General features: G+C 33.9%; 1 protein-coding gene across 13 annotated transcripts in view; it reads right to left on the reverse strand.

Annotated features, from left to right (window-relative positions):
- DCAF6 (DDB1 and CUL4 associated factor 6) overlaps positions 1–22,996 on the reverse strand; it is a 131,154-nt gene that overhangs the window by 90,586 nt on the left and 17,572 nt on the right. For all 13 annotated transcript variants that reach the window (XM_049112350.1, XM_035719373.2, XM_025430457.3 and 10 more), the window contains exons 3-4: positions 15,457–15,549; positions 6,309–6,494 (exon numbers count right to left, since the gene is read on the reverse strand). In XM_049112350.1, coding sequence (XP_048968307.1) covers positions 6,309–6,494; positions 15,457–15,549 — 279 coding nt within the window. The remainder of the gene's footprint in view (positions 1–6,308; positions 6,495–15,456; positions 15,550–22,996) is intronic.

Raw genomic sequence — 22,996 nt, forward strand, 5'->3', positions numbered from 1 at the left:
AAAAAATCAACGAAACTAAGTTGGGTTTTTTATTTATTTTTTTTAAAGATTTATTTATTTATTTATGATAGACACAGAGAGAGAGAGAGAGAGAGACAGGCAGAGGGAGAAGCAGGCTCCATGCTAGGAGCCCGATGCAGGACTCGATCCCGGGACTCCAGGATCGTGCCCTGGGCCAAAGGCAGGCGCCAAACTGCTGAGCCACCCAGGGATCCCCTAAATTGGGTTTTTTAAAAAAGATCTTCAATATTGACAAACTATTACCTAGACTAAAGGAAAAGATTCAACAAAATCCGCAAATGGAAGAAGAGGCTTTACTAATTATGCCACAGAAATAAAAAGCATGTTAAGACTCATATGAACAATTACACAACACATTTCTAGAAGAAATGTATACATTTCTAGGAACATACAACCTACCAAAACTAAATTATGAAGAAATAAATAATTTGAACAAATCTGTAACTAGTAAGGAGATTGAATCACTAATCAAAAATATCCCAACCAAAAAAAAAAAAAAAAAAAAAAAATCCCAACCAAAAAAGCCCAGAACCAGATGGCTTTACTGGGGAAATTTACCTTCACTTAAAGAACACCAATCCTCCCCAAACACTTCCAAAAAAACTGAAGAAACAGGAACACTTCCAAATTCATCCTATAAGGACAACTTTATTGTGATACCAAAACCAAAGACACTAAAAGAACACAAAACTATAAACTATGTCCCTGATGAATACTGATGTAAAACTCTTCAACAAAATACAAAAAAAAAAAGAAAGAAAAAACCCAAAACAACATGTTATTCAGCATGATCAAGTGGGAATTACTAATGGAATGCAAAAATGAGTTCAATATATGCAAATCAATCAATATGATATACCGTATTAACATAATGAAGAACAAAAACCATATGATCATCATAACTGATATCAAAAAAAGCATCTGACACATCAACACTCCTTCACAATAAAAAATCTCAACAAACTAGGAATGGAAGGAAATTACCTCAACCTAATAAAGACCATATATAGAATCTCAGTTATCATATTCAATGGTAAAACACTAAAAGTTTTCTTACTAAGATCAGGAACAAGGTACAAATGCCTACTCTTATCACATCTATTCAATACAGCAGTGAATTCTAGCTAAAGCAATTAGGCAAGGAAAAAAAAAACAACACTGAAATTAGAAAGGAAGAGGTAAAATTGTTTGGTGAAGATAGGATCTTATATGTAGAAAATGCTGAAGATCCCAATACAAAATACTGTTAGAACTAATAAACGAGGGGCGCCTGGGTGACTCTGCCTGAGTGCTTTCCACTCAGGTTATAATCTCAGGATCTGGGATTGAGCCCCACGTCAGGCTTCCCACTCAGCAAGGAGCCTGCTTCTCCATCTGCCTCTCATTGCTGCTGGTGCTCTCTCTCTCAAATAAATAAATAAAATCTTAAAAAAAAAAAAAAAGAACCCTAATGAATGTATACAGCAAAGCTGCAGGTTACAAAAATCAGCTTTTTCTATATACTATCAATAAACAATCTGAAAAGAAAATTAGGACAACAGTCTCATTTACAATAGCCATCTTCAACAAATCTATGGAATGGGAGAACATGCAAACTGATAAGGCGTTAATACACGAAATATAAAAAGAACCCATTCAACTCAACCAGAACATTTCATTAAGTAAATGTAAATCAAAAACACAATGAAATATCTCCTCACACCCATTAAAATGGTCACTCTTGAACAAAAAAAGAAAATAACAAGGGTTGACAAGAATATGGAAAAATTGGAACCCTTATGCACTGCTGTTGGGAATGTAAAATGGAACAGCCACTATGGAAAACAGTATGGAGGTTCCTTAAAGAATTAAAAATAAGGGGGCGCCTAGGTTCATTCAGTGGAATGTCCAACTCTTGATTTCGGCATAGGTCATAATCTCAGGACGGTGGGATCGAGCCCTGTATCAGGCTCCATGCTTGGTGAGGAGTCTGCATAAAGTTCTTTCCCTTTCCCTCTGTTTCTCGCCCTGTTCTCTCTCTCTCTCTCTCTCTCAAACAAATCTTTTTTAAAAATAGAATTATTACATAATCCAGCAATCTCATTTCTGGGTATATACATCCAAAAAATCAAAACCGGGGTCCCAAAGAGATATCTGCACCCGCATGTTCACTGCATTATTCACAATAACCAAGAAGTAGAAAGCCCAAATGTCCAATGACAAGTAAATGGATTGTATGATATATACATACAATGGGAAAGTATTAAGCCTTAGAAAAGGAAATCCTGTCATAGATTGACCTGGATGAACCATGAGGACATTATGCTAACCAAAATAAGCTAGTCACAAAAAGACAAATGCTGGGGCAGCCCCGGTGGCTCAGTGATTTAGCGCCGCCTTCAGCCTGGGCATGATCCTGGAGACCCGGGATCGAGTCCCGTGTCAGGCTCCCTGCATGGAGCCTGCTCCTCCCTCTCTCTGCCTGTGTCTCTGCCTCTCTCTGTGTGTCTCTCATGAATAAATAAATAAAATCTTAAAAAAAAAAAAGATTTAAAAAAAAAGACAAATGCTGCATGATTGTACTTATATGAGGTATCTAAAATAATCAAACTCAGAAATAAAGTAAAATGGAGGTTGCAAGTGATAGGGGAAGAGGGAATAGTGGAATTGTTCAATGGATAGATTTCAGCTTTGAAAAAATATCCTATTCACACATACATTACAGTTTATATGTATTCAGCAAAAAAAACCACCTTTGGTTAATGGGTATACATTGTTAAAATGTCTTTATGGAGAATGCTCTTTGTATGCTATTTGGGATTCTCATTTAATTCTCCAAGAAATAAATTATGTTAATACAAAAATCCATAAGGAGAAAAAAAAATTACCCTAACTTCATATTATCACAAAAATCAAATGCAGGTGAATTATAATACCTAAATGCAAAGACAAAACAATAAACTTTTTAAAAGAGAGAATAGAAGAATATTTCCATAATCTCAAACTAGGAAAAAAAAATTTTTTTAAAGATTTAGAGAGAGAGAGAGAGAGAGAGGCAGAGACACAGGCAGAAGGAGAAGCAGGCTCCATGCAGGGAGCCCGATGTGGAACTCAATCCTGGGACTCCAGGATCATGCCCTGGGCTGAAGGCAGGTGCCAAACCACTGAGCCACCCAGGGATCCCCAAGGTAAAACTATTTTGACCAGGATGCAGAAAGCACTAATAATAAAGGAAAACATCAATAAATTAGACAACATTAAAAACATCTGTTCATCCAAAGACATCATTAAGAAAGTGAAAAATTAACCACAGAGTAGGAAAAGATAGGTTCATATACAGAAGAGATTAAGAAACTCCTATAAATCAAAAATAAGAAAACAAACCCAATGAAAAGATTAGGAGAGACATTTGAATAGGCACCTGACAAAAGAATATATCCAAATAACCAAAAAACATATGGAGAGATGCACAACCTCAGCAGCATGAACAGGGAAAGGCACTTGAAACCATAAAATGACACTATATAAGCTGCCAAAATTAGAGACTAATAATACCAATTGTTGGCAAAGATGGGCAACAATAGAAACTCTTGTATACTACTGGCAGGAATATAAGTTGTTACAATTATTTTGGAAAATTATTTAGTAATATCTCTAAAATAAACAAATACATATCCTATGACCAAGCAAGTTTACTTCTAAGTATATGTGCAACAAAGTACATGCATTTTGTACTTAGGAGTCATGTAAAGGAATGTTCTCCAAGCAGGAAATCAAATTTAAAAGTTTCATCAACAACAGAAGAAATCAATCAGTCATGATATATTCACACAATGGAATACTATAGCAATTAAAATGAACAAATTATAGTTGCACCCAATATGGATGAATTTGACAAATTATTAGAGGTCAGAACAAGGAGGCTTCTGGGATACTTAATGCTTTTATATTTCTTGACCTAAGTAGTTGTTATCTGAATAGATTTACTTTGTGGTAATTTACTAAGCTATATACTTAGGATTTATGTACTTTTCCTAAATGGTTTTACTTCAATTAAAAAAAAAAAAAGCTTAATGGTAGATGGAATAAAGTCATCTAATACATGTAATCAGAATTCCAAAAGAAAAAAATGGAGAATGGTAAATAACCAAAAACCTATTGATTGCAAATTTCCCACATTTTTCAAGATGCCAATTTCCTGATGCCAAAAACGCATCAATAAATTCCAAGTTTGAAAAATAAAAAAGGAAATCCAAACTTAACTATATTGTGGTGACATTAATAAAGGAGAAAACACAGTAAAGAAAAATATAATTAAAAGCAGCCAAGGAAGAGGGGTGCCTGGGTGGCTCAGTTGGTCAAGCGTCTACTTTCAGCTCAGGCAATGATCCCAGGGCCCTGGGATGGAGCTGGCCCCTCCCCCTGCTCATATTATCTCTCTCTCTCTTTCAAATAAATCTCTTTAAAAAAAAAAGGCAGTGGGGTGCCTGGGTGGCTCAGTGGTTGAGTGTCTGCCTTCCTAGCGTACTGGTCTTGAGTTCTGCATCAGGCTCCCCACAGGGAGCCTGCTTCTCCCTCTATGTCTCTGCTTCTCTCTGTGTCTCTCATGAATAAATAAATAACATCTAAAAAAAAAAAAAAGAGTCAAAGAGAGACAGATTAACTATAAAGAAATCACAATTAGACTGATGACTGAGTTCTCTTCAACAATAAAGTCAGAACACAGTGGAATAGCACCTAAATTAAAATAACTATCAAACTAGATATCCAGGGCAGCCCTGGTGGCGCAGCAGTTTAGCGCCGCCTGCAGCCCAGGGTGTGATCCTGGGGACCTGGGATCAAGTCCCGCATCAGGCTCCTTGCATGGAGCCTGCTTCTCCCTCTGCCTGTGTCTCAGCCTCTCTCTCTCTCTCTCTGTGTCTCTCATGAATAAATAAATAAAATCTTAAAAAAAAAATAGATATGCAGCAAATATCCAGCAAAACTATCTTTGATGAATTGATATAAAATTCTTCATTTTCTGGAAAGAGATGAAAAAAAAAAAAAAAAAAGGAAGGAATGAAGAAAAGAAAAGGATAATAGGAAATGAAAATTGTTTCTATTAACAAACTTTTACTAGAGGAACTGGTAAAGAAAGTACTTTAGGTACACAAATGGCCCCACATGGAAAATCTGTGGTGGAAGAGCCAAAAAGTATTGGTAAATATGTAGGCAAGTCTAAACAAATACAAACTAATGAGACAGTAATATATAATTTATGAGAGAAAAGATATAACTAAATTCAGAATAATATAAGCATATAAAATTGGAAACAGGATGAAGATATTAAAATGTTCTAAAGTGTTTTATTCAGAAGGGCAAAAGTATTGATTTTAGGCTTTGTTAATTATTCTTCTAAAGCATGAATGTCTATCTTCCATGCAAATAGCAGAAACAAAACAGAAAGCAAAATCTTCAAGCAATTTTAAAGAAAGGCATAAAGGCAAAGGATAATACATATAGAGGAAATTTAAAAAAAAATAAAACACAAACAGAAAACAGTAAAATAAATGAATAGATCCAAATATATCACCACTCACAATAAATTGTCAATAGCATGAATTGACTAAAATCTCCAGTTCAAAGCCAAATTTATGAAATGGATGAGAAAATAAAATGCAGCTATATGCTATTTTTGTAAGTACACACCAAAACATGAGGTCACCAGAGAAATGAAATTCAGATCATGGAAAAAGACATACCAGGTTAACAAATAATGGGAAACCGATGAATGATTTCATGCAAAAAAATGATGTGAAAAGATTCTAAAAGAGCAGTCTGAAAAGTAAGCAATTTTTCTGAATCAAGTTAAGCAGTATCATTGTATCTTAAATTCATTTCACCTCATTTAATTCAGCTCCGGGTTTGAACTTATTAATGTCTTCTAGGAATCTGATTCTTTTGGCTAGTGTACAAGTGTTCTTTCTGCCATGGGAACATTTGATAAACATGCCATCAACGACTTTATATAAGACAGAGATAAAGTGCTGAAGAGGTTAAAGCCTAGTATACAGGCTTATAGCACAGTAATAGAAATATTTCTAAAGGTTGACATTACAAACTCTATTACTATTACATTTTATTTCTTAATTTTATTCACAAGTCTATCAAGACACACTTTCTCAAGTACTTTACTGAAATCTAGATCGTCTGTCAATTTCTCTGACTACATATGCATGAGTATGTATATTACATACACAAATCTACACATATACATACTTCTAAAAAAACACACACTAATATATTTTCATATATATAAAATACTGTACCTCATAGGTAGTTCCATAATGGCACGTAAATTGGCATTGTCTGTTGGTTTCTGCATCTTGCTCAACGTTGGTATAAAATATTACTCCATCTCCAGAGCAAGACACAATTTGCTTATCATTTGTGCACGGTAAGAACTTTGCACTAAATATATTTGCTCGGTGCCCTGAACGAATTGTTGTCAAAACCTACAACACAGAGAAAGAACTTCTTGGTGATTTATTATTTCCTAGAAAGAAACATTCATATTTAATATAATCATAGCCAGGAATAAATTCTCATTAACATTACTATCTCAATAAAAAATTATCATTTGATTCTCAACTATTATAATTTTTAAAAAATCAGAATCTCACATATTTTCTTTTTTTCTTTCTGAGATATGAAAAGCAAGTACCATCAGTAGGAACAGTGCTGTGAAAATTAAATTATGTATTTCCACCTACTTGGTGTATCTGTCTTATTCATAAAATCTCAGTAAATAAGGACTATTATAAATGGGAGGGAGAGAGAGAGAGACAGAGAAGATGATCTTTATTATTTTAAAAATATTTTCCTATATTCCTCAGATAATTGACTTCAAACAAATTACTTTTAGGCCTGGGGAGTGGGTACAGGAATGGGGAGAAAGGACTACCCTAACAGACTTCTGAAACTGTTCACTAGATGATTTTTAAGTTATTCTCTTCCAGGATAACAAAATAAAAGTAAACTGATTTAAATGAATCCTGAAATGGTAAGATGAAACTACAGCAGAAGTCCCAACATCTCCTTCCTTAATTATATTTAAAGACTATGGGGCGACTGGGTGGCTCAGGTGGTTAAGCGTCTGCCTTTGGCTCAGGTCATAATCCCGGGGTCCCAGGAAGGAGTCCTGTGTTGGACTCCCTGCTCCGCAGGGAGTCTGCTCCTATCTCTCTCCCACTATTCCTCCCCTGCTCATGCTATCTCTCTCTCAAATAAATAAAATCTTTAAAAAAATAAAGACTAGAATTCCTGTGACAGAAATAAAGTTTAAAATAAATATTTAAATATTTGCAACATACAGTAAGGATAAAGGACAAATTCCCCTAATAGTGCTTAAAAATTGAGAGAAAGAAACTTAACAAAACCTGGGGTTTTTTACCTGAATGGGCAAAAGATCTATATAGTCCACAAAAAGATCTACAAAGGGTCTTTTTTTTTTTTTTTTTTCAAAGGGTCTTTAAGAATGTGAGAAAACATCCAACTTTGTTCATAAGGGAAATGCAAATTGAAGCTACACTGAAAAGCTAATTCTCATTTTCAGATTGGCAACAATTCAAGTTTGACAATACATTATGTAAGTAAGCCTCCTGGGAAACAGGCTTTTCAACATTTCTGGTGGAGCATTAGATGGTACACAAGATGAGTGGAGAGGAATTTAGCAGCACTTCACAAAACTAGACACGTGTTTACCCTTTGACTAGACAAATCTATTTCTAGGAATTTACCTTTAAGACATACCTCCAACAATACAAGAAAAAAAATGCACAAATTTATTTAAAGAGCTATTCATTACAGCAAATCACAAAAGACTTAGTGAATAAATTATGGTACATCCCCACACTGTATGTACAATGAGAATTTAATGCAGTGGGACTCTGGTGTGCTTTAAAAAAATAAGGATATGTCAAAACAGACAAATTTGTCTTTAAATAACCCACCAAACTGGGGTAATGAAAAAAATAAAAAAAATATTATCAGTAATAGATCATAATATATTGAATTTTTAAAAATCCATAATCCCAAAGTGATTTTTTTGAAAAAACAGTAGGGACAATCCTCTTATTTATAAAATAATGTCAATTAATAAATGTAGAAGGAATGACAATTAAAAATCACTATTTTGTAGCTACATTTTAATAACTGATCAAGGCAAGAATCAATACTAAAACCACTGTAAGAAAGATTATTATGAAAGAGAATATTCACACAGTCTCAACATACCACTTCACAAGCAGCTTATTAACTGCAAAGGGTAAACATTCCTATACAATAGAGAGCTCAAACTTAACATCACCAGTAAGGAGACAAACTAACATCACATACCACAAAGTCACCTGTAGAGACTTCTTATCTATAATGTTTAATTTTTATCTATTCATGAAGAAACAATCAGACAAATCCAAACTGAGAAACATTGTATAAAACAACTGTTCTTCTGATGGTAATACAATAAAATAAGTATCATCTCAATGTCTCAAAAGACCAAGAAGTTGGATAAACTATCCTAAAGGAGACTAAGGAAATATGACAACTGCATGAAATGATGGATGGAGGGATCCCTGGGTGGCGCAGCGGTTTAGCGCCTGCCTTTGGCCCAGGGCGCGATCCTGGAAACCCGGGATCGAATCCCACGTCGGGCTCCCTGCATGAAGCCTGCTTCTCCCTCTGCCTATGTCTCTGCCTCTCTCTCTCTCTGTGTGTGACTATCATGAATAAATAAATAAAATCTTTAAAAAAAAAAAATGATGGATGGAGCTTGGATTGAAAGAGGCATGGCAGTACAACAGCATAAAACAAGTGAGAAAATTTGAATATAGACCATATTCATATATATGTGCATGTATTGCATATATACACTGTCAAATAGAAAATCACGTATGTAATAGCATATAGATGACTGATCATTCCTGATAAATCGCCACCAACACTGAATTAATAACAAGTACTGAATCAGTGCTCCTAGGGAAATACGTGGTTAGGTTCCTTTGAGCCTCATGCCACATTTTCCTTAATTAATCAATACACAGCACTGTTTTATAGGTTTCTGTATAAAGACATATTTAATATATACTGTTCACTCATTAACATTGAACTCATGGCCAGTTGCATTATAACTCATGCCTAATGAAGCTCAGCTAACATTTTTTTCTCCGTAAGAAACATCCCAGGCTTCTTGTGCTTAGGAACACAAGACAGTATTTCAACATGATATCTGGGGACATTTTAAAACAGTGAAATCATTATAAAAAGCACAAAAATGCAAAAATGTGACACAAAATATACCATGAAAAAGATATATAGTATGTTTACAGTATGAGAGCTGAAATAAGAAGTCAGCCTTGTTTATCTCAGCTGGTAATGTAAATATTGATTTGTGTATTGAATGACTTAATTCTCTTCCACTCTGCTCATGTGCATGGCCATGAATGGAAGTATCAACTTAGGAATTAAAAATAAATTTCAGGGACACCTGAGTGGCTCAGCGGTTGAGCCTCTGCCTTTGGCTCAGGATGCGATCCCGGATTTCTGGGATTGAGTTCCACATTGGGCTCCTTGCATGGAGCCTGCTTCTCCCTCTGCCTGTGTCTCTGCCTCTCTTTCTGTGTCTCTCATGAATAAATAAAATCTTTTTAAAAAAATAATAAATAAATAAAAATAAATTTCAATGAATAGGCAAATCTGCAAATATGAAATTCACAAGTAATGAAGATTAACTCCATATTCAATATTACTTATTTTTAAAAATAGGATAATGTTGTCTTAGTAGATATATGCCAAAGTATTCATGAATAAAGTGCATGATGCCTCCAACTTACGCTCAGTTGTTTTAAAAAAAAAATCTATTTGTGGATGTTTATTGTATTTTTTTTTTATTTTCCGAAAGTTTTTAAATTTTAAAACAAAGTTAAGAAAATATATTTCAACTTTATTTTAGGTTTGGTTGTAAGTATTTAGTGTATAACACAAACTGCCAAATTTTTATCAGAGAGTACCACACTAAATCATAACAAAAATTTGGAATGACTATTAGCAGCTATCTATCTTGACCACTTTGAATACTTAAGTCACTTCATTTTATTTAAGATTTAGGTTACTGAGTTACGGCCAAAATAAGGATTTGCTGAGTGCCATAAATTACTCCACAGTAAGTCTTACACATATAAAGCACATATAATTAGAGTCAAATAAAAAACAGGGTGGGGGAGTATCTTTTGCACCTATATCAACCAAAGCCAATGAAGAATAAAATTTGTCTGTTAATAAGTATTTTAAATTCTTTCATTCCTCTCTTCAAGTATAAGACACTAAGATCTGCAAGACTAAGGTATAAAAATAATACAAAGAATAATTAATGTAAAGCCTTTAAACAAAATAGGTGTCATGGCCTTTACCTCTGTCAGGTATTTTGACATGGTTTACCAAGTAGCTAACTATGTAAAAGTCACTGCATACAGTGTATATAGTAATTTCTTCATCTTTTGTCTTTGCTTTAGTCACATTCAGCAGACATTATTCTTAACGACTCATGATTTATCTCCACTTAACAGGTTTATGCATAGCTTAAGAAACAAAAGCACTCAATACACTAGTATGTGTATTGACATATCACATATTATTCATATATTGAGATGGATTTCTTTATGAAAATGATCAAGATTTAAAGAGTAAAAATTTTAAGCCTTTTCCTTTTAGACAAATCTCTTGATTTCAGATGTCCTCTTTCAAACTTACTACCCTTCCAGTGTTCTCCATCTTTATCTCAATGGCAGCAATATCCACCCATACAGTTGATCAAGTCAAAAACTAAAGAATCGTCCTTCATTTCTTTCCCTCATCCACTATATAAAATCCACCAGAAAATCCAGGTCTAAGATATATTCCAAATTACTTCTCATCAACTCAATGCCATTACCTTTGTCTAACCTACCATCCCTTTTCACTGAGATGACTCAATGGCCTCCTATCTCCCACTTCTGATCTTACTCAAACTCTACTCTCCAGATAGCAGCCAGAGCTATCTTTTAAAAACGCAAATCATATCACCATGAATGTTTAATATACTCCAGTGAGTATTTCAATTACACTAAAATGTAAACTCGTTAATATTGCCTATTAAGCCTACTATCTGACCACTGCCTACCACGTTAATTTCATTTTGAACCACTCTCCCCAATTTATTAATAGATAATTGTTGGAAGAACAGTACTCATATGCATATGATCAGTAATTTCAACAAAGGTCAGAATTTTAGAATTGTTGAAACTGAACTATATAATCAATACAGATATGCATTCTACTGAAGGTAAATAGTAGTAAGATTGATTTTTTTAAAAATGATGTGCACTTGCAGTTACTATTTTTGGCAGCTGGATTTATTTTCTTCTCTGTGCTTTCTGTGAGTCAATGCATTATAATACTTATTCAGAAAACATCTAAGAATAATGGCCTAGAAAGGCAGAAGTTGGTAGAGTAACTCAAAGATGTAAATAACATATTGATAAATGCAATTAGTTATAAATGTGAATGTGAACTAGTTGTAACATCTATGACTTTACTGATCATCAGATTACTCTGGCTAAAGCTACCAGACCAAGCAGGTATCTTTCCTTTTCCATCATGTCACTTACAATGCTTCCAAAACCTTAAGCTTGGTCCAGGGTTATCCAGATAGAAGATGTTGGTTCTTCAATCTCTTGGTAAAAATCACTTCTCTCTAAACCTAACCCATACCCATATCTAAGGAATTGAATACAAAAATTCCTTGCCTGCCTTTTACTATATTTATGGGGCACCTAACTATGTGACAGGTAATTTACTAAGTGTTGAGGAAACAAAAAAGAAAAAAGCTATCATTTTCCCAAAGAAATCACTGTCTAATGGTGAGGAACATGCAAACAAACATGATATAATAATCTAATTATCCACAAAGTACAATGAGAACATAGAGGAAGTAGTGCCTACATTTGCCTAAGGCAATTAGAGAGGCATACCACAGCTAAGAGCCAAGACTTGAAGGATGGATTTAAATTTGCCAAATAGGTGGGAGGTGTATTACAAACCAGGAGAACATCCCATGAAGAGAGAACAGTGCAAGCAAAAGAACAGAGTAAAGAAACCTGTTATGGTCTGAGAACTTACAGGTAGCTGGCGAGACCAAATCAAGAAAAATTTTGCATACTCAGTACACTCAGGATTAATATTAGATATCACAAGGTTGCCTTTCTTTGGTTTCATCTATACCTTGAGGAGGTGGACCTCTTGGCGGGGGGGAGGGGGGGGTGACCCAGCATACCGGGGAGAGTCTGCTATAGAAATCCATACCTGATTTAGTTCCTGAGCTTTGCTTGTCTACCTTGACCTTCAAGGCCATCAAAACTAAAGCTTATATATGCTTGGATTGGCAAATACCTTCAGGGAGAAAGTGGCTTTCACGTTCACTTCTCTGGACTCGCTTTTCCCCTTCCATTTTGGACTGATAATCCCTTATTATCAAGGCAGTTACTTATTACTTTTAGGACAAATTTTTTAGGACAATTTTTAAAGTCTTTAATCAAGAATATTTTAGCTGTTTTCAGTGGGAGATTGGTCCAAATACACTTGACTGTAATTATTGGAAAAAGGAACTTCGCTCTTAACGTATATTTGAGACATACCACATATAAAATTAGGATGTGTTACCATGCATTAAATTAATCTTTCTGTGAACTCGCAGAACCTAAAAATAAAGTCAAACTTTAAGAACAGTTAATATTGGGATGCCTGGGTGGCTCAGCGGTCAAGCATCTGCCTTCAGCTCAGGGCGTGATCCCAGGGTCCTGGGATCAAGTCCCACATTGGGCTCCCTGCCTGGAGCCTGCTTCTCCCTCCGCCTGTGTCACTACCTCTCTCTCTCTTTCTCGCTCTCTCTCTTTCTGTGTCTCTCATGAATAAATAAAATAAAATCTTAAAAAAAAATTTAAAAAAACAGGTAATATGTGACTCAGGATCAAAACACATTATTTCCCTATGTAATTAATCATCTATGTTTTAAAAATTTTTTAAATATTCCTAGAGGATAGCAAATTTGGATCTATTAAGACAACTATATGAAAAAGATAAAGTCCTATATCCTAACTCTTTACAAGTATTATCTGATTACTCATTTCTTAAACTGGAAATAAGAGCAATCACTTTTCAAATATACATTCCATTGGGAACCATGCATCAAAACAAATGTCCTTTTTCCAAAAATATGAGTATAAAGAAGAAACAAGATCTTCTAAAACTTATTACACTGAGTATAGTCACAAAATAATTGAAAGTAGGGACTTGGAGAGATAAGTGTACCCCTATGTTCAGAGCAGCATTAGTCACATCATCAAAATGATAGAAGTAACTCAAGTACCCACCAAAAGATAAATGGAAACAACATGTGGTATATACATACAACAGAACATTATTCAGCCTTAAAAAAGAAGAAAAACGGACACATGCTGCAACATGTTAAATGTTAAGGGCATCATGATAAATGAAATAGACAGTAACAAAAAGACAACTATTATAAATGCTTATATGAGGTATTCATAGTAGTCAAATTCAGAGACACAAAAAGTAGAATGGTGGTTGCCAAGAGCTGCCGTGAGGGAAGAAAAAGGAGTTATTGTTTAATGGGTAGAGTTACAGTTTTGCAAGATAAAAATAGCTCTATAGCTAGATGTGGTGATAGTATCAACAATGTAAATATACTTAATGTCACTGAACAGAAATATTAAAAATTATTAAGATAGTTAATTTTATGTGTATTTTACTAGTTTTGTTTCAGTGAAGTTCTGCATCTTTTCAAAAACAAAAAGATTATTCCATTGGTGTCTAGTCAACTGCCATGAATACCATAAGCATTAAAATTCTGATAGTGGGGCGCCTGGGTGGCTCAAATGGTTAAGCATCTGCCTTCCGCTCAAGTCATGATCTTAGGGTCCTGGGATGGAGTCCCACATTGGACTCCTGAATCAGTAGGGAGTCTGTTTCCCCTTCCTTTTCCTCTCCCCCTGCTCATGCTCATGCTCTCTCCCTCTCTCTCTCTCTGTAGCCCGCTGTCTCAAATGAATAAATAAAATCTTTAAAAATAAATTAATTAATTAAATTCTGATAGTGACGGTCAAAAAGCATTCCACATATACATCATCCCAGGAAATGTCCTCCACTTTAAGGAAAAGATTGTCCTAGTACAATATAATGATTTATAAGAAACCAAAGGGTCATCCAGATGTATTTCTCACATATATATGGTCTTTGTCAATGGTTTTTGAAAATACTTCAGAGCCTACTTGTATCTTAGTATTAATGAAGGTGACTTTTGGACCCCACCAAAGGGTGGGGACTGGTTGCCGGGAGTAATCATGAGATTAAAGAGTTGGAACTCAGGAGGGGAGAGGGGCTGGAGGATGAATCAGTCAATGAACGATTACTTAGTCAATCAGAACTGTTATGAAGTCTCTATAAAAACCCAAGAGGCTTTTTGGCCTTTTTCAGAGCTTCCACTCTTAGGGAATCAGAATGCTTTTATGTGCCACCAAGCCAGGTCCCAAGCTCCACACTGGAATTTGGTACAGGTACCTTAAAAGTAATGGTAGTAGACCTAACATAAGTGGAATTTGAAAACATTGAGTTTCCCTCTGCTAAGTCAGGACAATTAAGTAAAACTACCTCTGAAATAAAATTATGACCTTTCTTTTAATCAAAGATATCTTCAATACGAACCTCAATCAGGCTGAAAGACCTCTATTTTGATATCTTAACTGTTTAAATGTGGAAAAATAAGAAATATATGAATAATTTATTGTGTAAGATTGTTATTATTCAATAACAATTTAGTCTGCCAATCCACCAAGTTCTCACTGATACAAAAATAGATGTAGTTTCTCCAAATATAGAGAAGAGTCAATAAAAATCAGAACATAATCCTAATTACATAATCCTAAAACTCAAATGATTTGCAGTTTATGGTATTAGATATCACAAAGCATTTCACTAGAGCCTAGATAATGTTTTTGCAAACTAATAATGTTTCTTAAACCACTTGGCTAAAAAGTAGATTTTGTGCACATGAAAGAAAAAAAAATCACACCGCCTTTTTCCCCCCAAAGAATGGTCTACTAAGGATAATGTTACCTTTGGCAATTTTACCCACGTGGATAAAATGAAGCATATTTCAATTTGCCAGAGTCAAAAGCTGGGTGAAATATACTGTTTCCTTAAGGAGATTCAGGGATAGGCATGTAATAACTTCCAAATCACATAACTAACTTGAGTGAAACAAGGATATTCTATTACAAATGCCCATTCCCATAATTATATACAGTTTCTTAATTTCTAGCTTCTTAATTTTTCTCATTAAATTACAAATTTTTTAAGCCACTTTACCTTTCTGCTGTAAGGATTACTGATTACTAACTTGGTGTCATCTGAGCCAGATAAAATATATTCTCCAGTCTCATTCCAACAGATTGTATTAACCTAAAAAGAAAGCAAAAAATAAACTTAAGTAACCTGGACATATAAATAAGTATGCCATCTTTCAGTTAACTGATGTTTCAAAATTTGTATCACTAAGAATCTCGTGTCTACAGTAAGGGGAATTTCCCAGCTAACCTACTGAAAATACATACTGCCATTTAGCAAACACAATATTCTGTAAATTCACAATGAAATGTCTGAGTCATTAAGTTTTATTGTTTAAATTTATTTTAATTAATTCATTTTGTACCCAGAGACATAAAACAACGCTACCTAAAAAGAAAAAAAATTAAAAGAACTTATTACAGAGCTATAGAGCTTTAGTAATCAAGACTGTCTGGTACTGTCATGATTACAGACATATAAATTAATGGAATGGAACTGAGAGTCCAGAATTAAACCCTTACATTTATGGTCAAGTAATTTTTGACAAAGGATCCCAGACCTTTCAATGGAGAAAAGAGGTTTTTTTTTTTTAACAAATGGTGCTGGGACAACTAGATATACCCAAGCAAAGGAATACAATATACAAAAATAAACTGAAAATGACCAAAAATCTAAATGTAAGTGCCCTATAAACTATAAAACTCTTAGAAGGAAATACAGATATCAATCTTTATGAAAACTAGTAACACAATGAATCACCCCTTCACACCCATTAGGATGGCTATAATAATATTTAAAAAACAAAATAAGTGTTAGCTAGTGTGTCAAAAAATTGTAACTCTAATACATTGCTGATAAGAATATAAAATTGCGTCACTAAACAGTTTGCCATTTCCTAAAAACTAAAACAGAGTTAGCCCATGACCCAGCAACTCCACAATAAGGGATATAATATCCAAGAGAACTAAAAACATGTACTAAACAAAAACTTGTACATAAAAGCTCATAGCTGCATTATACCTAAGAGCAAAAAGGGAAAGCAATCCCAACATTTATCAACTAATAAATGAATAAACAAAATATGACTATCCATTTGCTCATAATAAAATATCTATAAAATGAAACATTATTCAGCCACAAAATGAAATGATGATATTTTAAAAGTCTAGACTAGGCCTATCTGTAGAGAAAGAAAATAGATTTAGTGACTGACAACAGCTTGGCAGAGGGGGAATGGGAGTGAATGATAACTGGAATGGACTTTCTCAGAGGGTGAAAATATACTAGAATTAAGATAGTTGTGATAACTGTACAACTTTATGAATATACTAAAAAAAACACTGAACTGCATACTTAAAATGGGTAAATTTTATCGTATATGAACTGTATCTAAATTTAAAAAACAAAATAGACTTCCCCTTCAGGCAAGATGGAATAGCATGAACCAGATTTACTATCACATCTTAAACAACTAAAAAATAGAATATGCATTGTTTTTTAAAGATTTTTTAAAGATTTTATTTATTTATTTAGAGAGAGTGAGCAAGAGAGAGCATGTGCACAAGCAGGGAGAGGGGGGCAGAGGGAGAGGGAGAAGAGAGAATCAGGCAGCCCCGGTGGCTCAGCAGTTTAGCGCCGCCTTCAGCCCAGGGCCTGATCCTGGAGACCCAAGATGGAGTCGCACGTCTGGCTACCTGCATGGAGCCTCCTTCTCCCTCTGCCTGTGTCTCTGCCTCCCTCTCTCTCTCTCTCTCTCCTTGAATGAACAAATAAACTTTCTCAAATAAATAAATAAATGGATAAATAAATAAATAAATAAATAAATAAAATAAAATAAAATAAAATAAAGTGGACTTGTCTGACACAGAGTCTGACATGCAGCTTGATCTTATAACCTCCAAATCAACACCTGAGCCAAAATCAAGAGTCAGACCATCAACCAACTAAGCCACCGAGGAACCCTGAAGAGACTTCTTTTTAAGTACACAAAAAATATTTACCAATATAGAAAATATTTATGGGCCATAAAAACAAATCTCAATAATTTTAAAAGATTTCAATGAATATAGAATATGTTCTCTGACCAAAATGGAATTAAGTAAAAATCATTAATACAAAGAAATATTTTGAAACTACAAAATAACAGATATTCAAAAGAAATTATCCTACAAATTACAAAGTATTTTGAACTGAACGAAAATGAAAGCACAACATATCTCAATTTATGGGTTGCAGCTAAACTCTGTACTTGGAAACTTACAGCACTAAAATATCTGTAATAGGTAAGTAAGATAAAGGTTTCATATCAATGCTCTCAGCTCCAATCAAAAAAATTATAAAAAAGAACAAATGAAACCAAAAGTCAGCAGAAGATTGGAAATAATGAGTATCAGATCAGAAATCAATGAAACAATAGAAAACAGAAAAACGAGGGGGGAGGAAGTAGAGACACAAAAACACTAGAAGCTGGTTCTCTGACAAGACAAAAATTAATGAACATGTAGCCTGACTAATCAAGAAAAAGAAAGGAGGCGGGGAAACATGGAGACACACTACCAATATAAGGAATAAGAAAGATGACATCACTAACTATACATTCTACAAATACCTAAACATTAAGGGAATACTAGGGTTAACTTTATGCCAATAATTCAAACTGACAAAATCCTTTAAACACACATACTAAACAAAATTTACTGTTTTTAAGTCTGTTTTTAAGGCATTGAATTTAGAATTTTTCACAAAGAAAATTCCAGGCCCAGATGGCTTTACTGGTGAACTCTGCCAAACATTTTTTAAAAATAAATAATGAGAATTCTGTACCATTTCTTCAGAAAATTAGAGACAATATAAGTACTAGAAAAATAAGTGAGTTTAGGAACTTTGTGAGATACAGATGAATAAGCAAGATTAGACAGGACAGAGAATTAAATCCACAACATGATATCATTAGATACCTACTAGAATGTCTAAATGTATTTTACACTTAATCTTAGCCAAAAGACTGAGAAGTGATCTCTAAAATCTTTTTTAATTATTATATCAGACCTAAAGGGAGAAACAAAGAACAAAAACAACAGTAGCTGCTTTCAGTAGCCCATTTTCAACAATGGATAAATCATACAGAGAAAATCAATAAGAAACATTAGAATTGAACTACATTTTAGATAAAAATTTAGACATATATGAAACAGTCCATCAAACAGCAGCAGACATTCCTCAAGTGCACATTGAACATCCTCCAGAATAAATCATGATTGATCACAAAACAAATATTAGCAAATTTTAGAAGAATTAAATCTTTCTGACCACAATGGTATAAGACTAGGAATTAACAGCAAGAAAACTGGAAATTTCACCAAGATGTGGAAATTAAATAACATACTCTTGGCAGTATGTGGATTCAAGAAGAAATAAAAAAATATCTCAAAATAAATGAAAATAGAATTAAAACATATGGGATGCAGCAAAAGCAGTTATAAGCAGGGATTATATGCTTATAATAAGAAATAATAATAATGCTTACACTAAGAAAAAAGAAAGACCAATCATTAATGTGTTAAGTTCTGTTTTTGAAAAGATAAACAAAATTGGCAAACCTTTAGCTAGACTTACCAAGAAAAAAAGAAGACCCAAATAAATAAAAATTATAAATGAAAAAGAAGATATTACAACTGATAACAAAATACAAAGGATTATAAGAAAATACACTGAACAGTTATACACCAATAAATGAGACAACCTACTAGAAACATATAACCTACCAAGACTAAATAAATCACAAAAAAAAATTAAAAATCCAAATAGGCCAAAAACAAATAAGGAGATTCAATCAGTAATCAAAGACCATTAAAAACCAACCAAAAAAGCCCAGGACCAGATGGCTTCAGGAGCTTTAATTATTCACCGAACATTTAAAGAAGAATAAACACCAATCCTTCTCAAACTCTCCGAAAAAGTGAAGAGGATACATGCCCAAACTCATTTTCTGAGGCAAGCATTACCATGATACCAAAGCCAGATAAGGTACTATAAAAAAAGAAAACTTCATGTCAATATTCCCTGTGAATATAGATATAAATATTCTCAACAAAACACTAGCAAATCAAATTCAACAGCACATCAAAAGGATCATACACCATAAACAAGTGGGGTGTATCTCTGAGATACAAAGATGGTTCAGTATACACAAATCAATAAATGTAATATTCCACATTAATATAATGAATAAAAATCATATGATCATCTCAATATATGCAGAAAAACATCTGATGAAATTCAACATCTTTCATGATAAAAAATTCTCAACAAATTGAGTACTGAAGGAACATATCCCACCATAATAAAGGTTGTATATGATAAGCCCATAGCTAACATCATACTCAATGGTGAAAGGCTGAAACTTTTTCCTCTAAAATCAGGAACAAGAAAATAGTAATAAATAACTCTTATCACTTTTATTTAACACAGTATTAGAGTCCTGGCCAGAACAATTAGGCAAGAAAAGGAATAAAAGGCATCCAAATTGGAAATGATGAAGTAATACTGAAGTAATACAGTACAGATGACATGATCTTATACATAGAACACCCTGAAGACTACCAAAAAGCTCTTAGCACTAATAAATGAATTTAGTAGTTTCAAGATACAAAATCAACAAACAAATATCAGTTACATGTCATGTCTACACACTAACAATACACTATCTGATGCTGAGTTACAAAAGCATCTAAAACAATAAAATACTTAGGGATAAATTTAACCAAAGAGGTGAAAGATCTGTACACTGAGATCTACATAATACTGATGGAAAGACAATGAAGACACAAGTAAATAGAAAGATATGCCAAGTTCATGCATTGGAAGGCTTAATATTATTAAAATGTTCACACTACCCAAAGCCATCTATGAATTTAAGGCAATCCCTATCAAAATTCCAGTAGCATTTTTCACAGAAAAAAAAAAAAAACCCTTAACTTTGTTACGAAACCATAGAAGACTCCAAATAGCCAAAGGAATCTCCAGAAAGCAAAACAAATCTGGAGGCATCACACTTCCTGACTTAAACTTATTACAAAGTTACAATAATCAAAACAGTATTGGCATAAAACCGGACATACAGATCAATGGAACAGAATAGAGAATCCAAAAACTAACACATACATATATGGTCAATTAATTTACAACAAAGGATCCAAAAATACTTGGTGGGGAAAGCATAGTTTTCTCAGTAAACGGTGTTTGGAAAACTGGATGCTCACGTGCAAAATAAAATAAAATTAACTTGAAATGTTTTGAATGCTTAAAACATTAAACCCGAAACTATAAAACTCCTAGAAGAAAACAATGAAAAACTCCTTGACCTTGGTCTTCGCAGTGATTTTTCTGGATATGACACCAAAAGCGCAAGCAACAAAAGCAAAAATGAACAAATGGGACTACATCAAACTTAGAAGCTTCTGCACAGCAACAGAAACCAACAAATTGAAGAGGAAACCTACAGAATGGGAGAAAATATATGCAAACCATACATTTGATAAGGGGTTAATATACAAAATATATAAAAGGAGCTCCTATAACTAACAAAAAAAATCACAAATAATCTGATTTAAAAATGGGCAAAGGACCTATATAAACATTTTCCAAAAGCACACATAGTCAAAAAATACATGAAAAGGTACTCAATATCACTCATCATGAGGGAAATGCAAATTCAAACCATAGTGAGATGTCACCTCACACCCACTAGAATGGCTATTATCAGAATAAGACAACACAAAAGAGAACAGGTGCTGGTAAGTATGTGGGGGAAAGGGAGACCCTGTGTACTGCTGGTGGGGCTATAAATTAGTGCAGCCACTGTGGAAAATAAAACAGTACAGAGGTTTCTCAAAAAATTCAGCATAGAACTATCATATGATCCAGCAATCTTACTGTATTTAACTGAAGGAAATAAAATCATTATCTTGAAGAAATACCTGCACCTCCCATATTCACCACAGTATTATTCACAACGGCCAAGACATAGAAAGAACCTGTCTATCTATGAACCAATGGACAAAGAAAATGTGGTATATATATATATATATATATATGAGATAGGATATTACTCAGTCATATAAAAGAAGGAAATCCTGTCATTCCCAACAACATGGATGAACACTGAGAGCAAGACAGAGAATAACAAATACTGTCTGATACCACTTACATGTGGAATCTAAAAACACCTTATTGGTATAAACAGGGACTAGATTGGTTGGTGGTTGCCAACAGCTGGGAAATGAGCTGTTGTTGAAAAACTACAAACTTCCAGTTATTAGACGAGTTCTGGGGACCTAATGTACAGACCTAAATGGGGATCTATGTACCTAATATATACCTAATGTATAAGATGAATAAGTTCTGGGGATCTAATGTACAGCATGGCTGGTGGCTATAGTTAACAATACCATGTCATATACTCAAAAGGTGCTAAGAGAGTAAATCTTAAATGTTCTCACCACCACCAAATGGTAATTACATGAGGTGACAGATGTGCTAACTAACCCTATTTTGGTAATCATTTCATAACACATTATGTGTATCAAATCATCACACTGTACACCTTTTTTTTTAATTTTTTTTTTAATTTTTTTTTTTAATTTTTATTTATTTATGATAGTCACAGAGAGAGAGAGAGAGAGAGAGGCAGAGACACAGGCAGAGGGAGAAGCAGGCTCCATGCACCAGGAGCCCGATGTGGGATTCGATCCCGGATCTCCAGGATCGCGCCCTGGGCCAAAGGCAGGCGCCAAACCGCTGCGCCACCCAGGGATCCCCACACTGTACACCTTAAACCTACACAATGCTATACAGGTAAATAACATCTCAAGGGAGATGGAAAAAATAGATATCCAAAAAACTAAAATAAGTGGTTGTACATATTAGGGAGCAGAAACAAGGATGGGAGCTACTTTTTATATACTTTTTAAAATAATTTATTTCTATACCATGAGAAAGTATTATCTATTTTAAAAATTAAATGCAAGATAAAAATAAGGACAACACGTTTTAAAAAGTGTGAAAGCAGAAAAACATATGGTTAAGCTTATAAGAAAGTTTACTTTCCAGTCATCCTTAGAAAAATATTTTGAGAATATATTCAATAAAATTTGAGAGTAAATTTAAAAATGAGAAAACACAGAATTCACAGCTTGTAAAAATTTGAGAATATCATACAGGTAATTGTCCGTTATGAGAGAATCCATCTGAAATTAATACTAGAAAATTCTCCTTTGGGTAAGGACAAAGATGTGACCTTTGATTCTTAAAGATATAAAGTCATAATACATAACACATACTTTGCCTCTTCAATCATAAGCACCATGTATGTACCAGGCACTCCTTCTGAGACTAGATGAAGTAAATCATTTCTAAAGATTTTTTTTAGTCCACTGTTCTGGGGCAGGTGTATAGTATAGACTATGAACAAATAAATACATGTGTTTGTATAATTATAATTTCAGATAGTGATAGGTACCATGAAGGGGAAAAAAAAAAAAAACAGAAGAAGGAACGATAT

The sequence above is a fragment of the Canis lupus genome, chromosome 7 (genome assembly GCF_003254725.2).
Source record: "Canis lupus dingo isolate Sandy chromosome 7, ASM325472v2, whole genome shotgun sequence".
In the NCBI taxonomy this organism is placed as follows: Eukaryota; Metazoa; Chordata; class Mammalia; order Carnivora; family Canidae; genus Canis; species Canis lupus.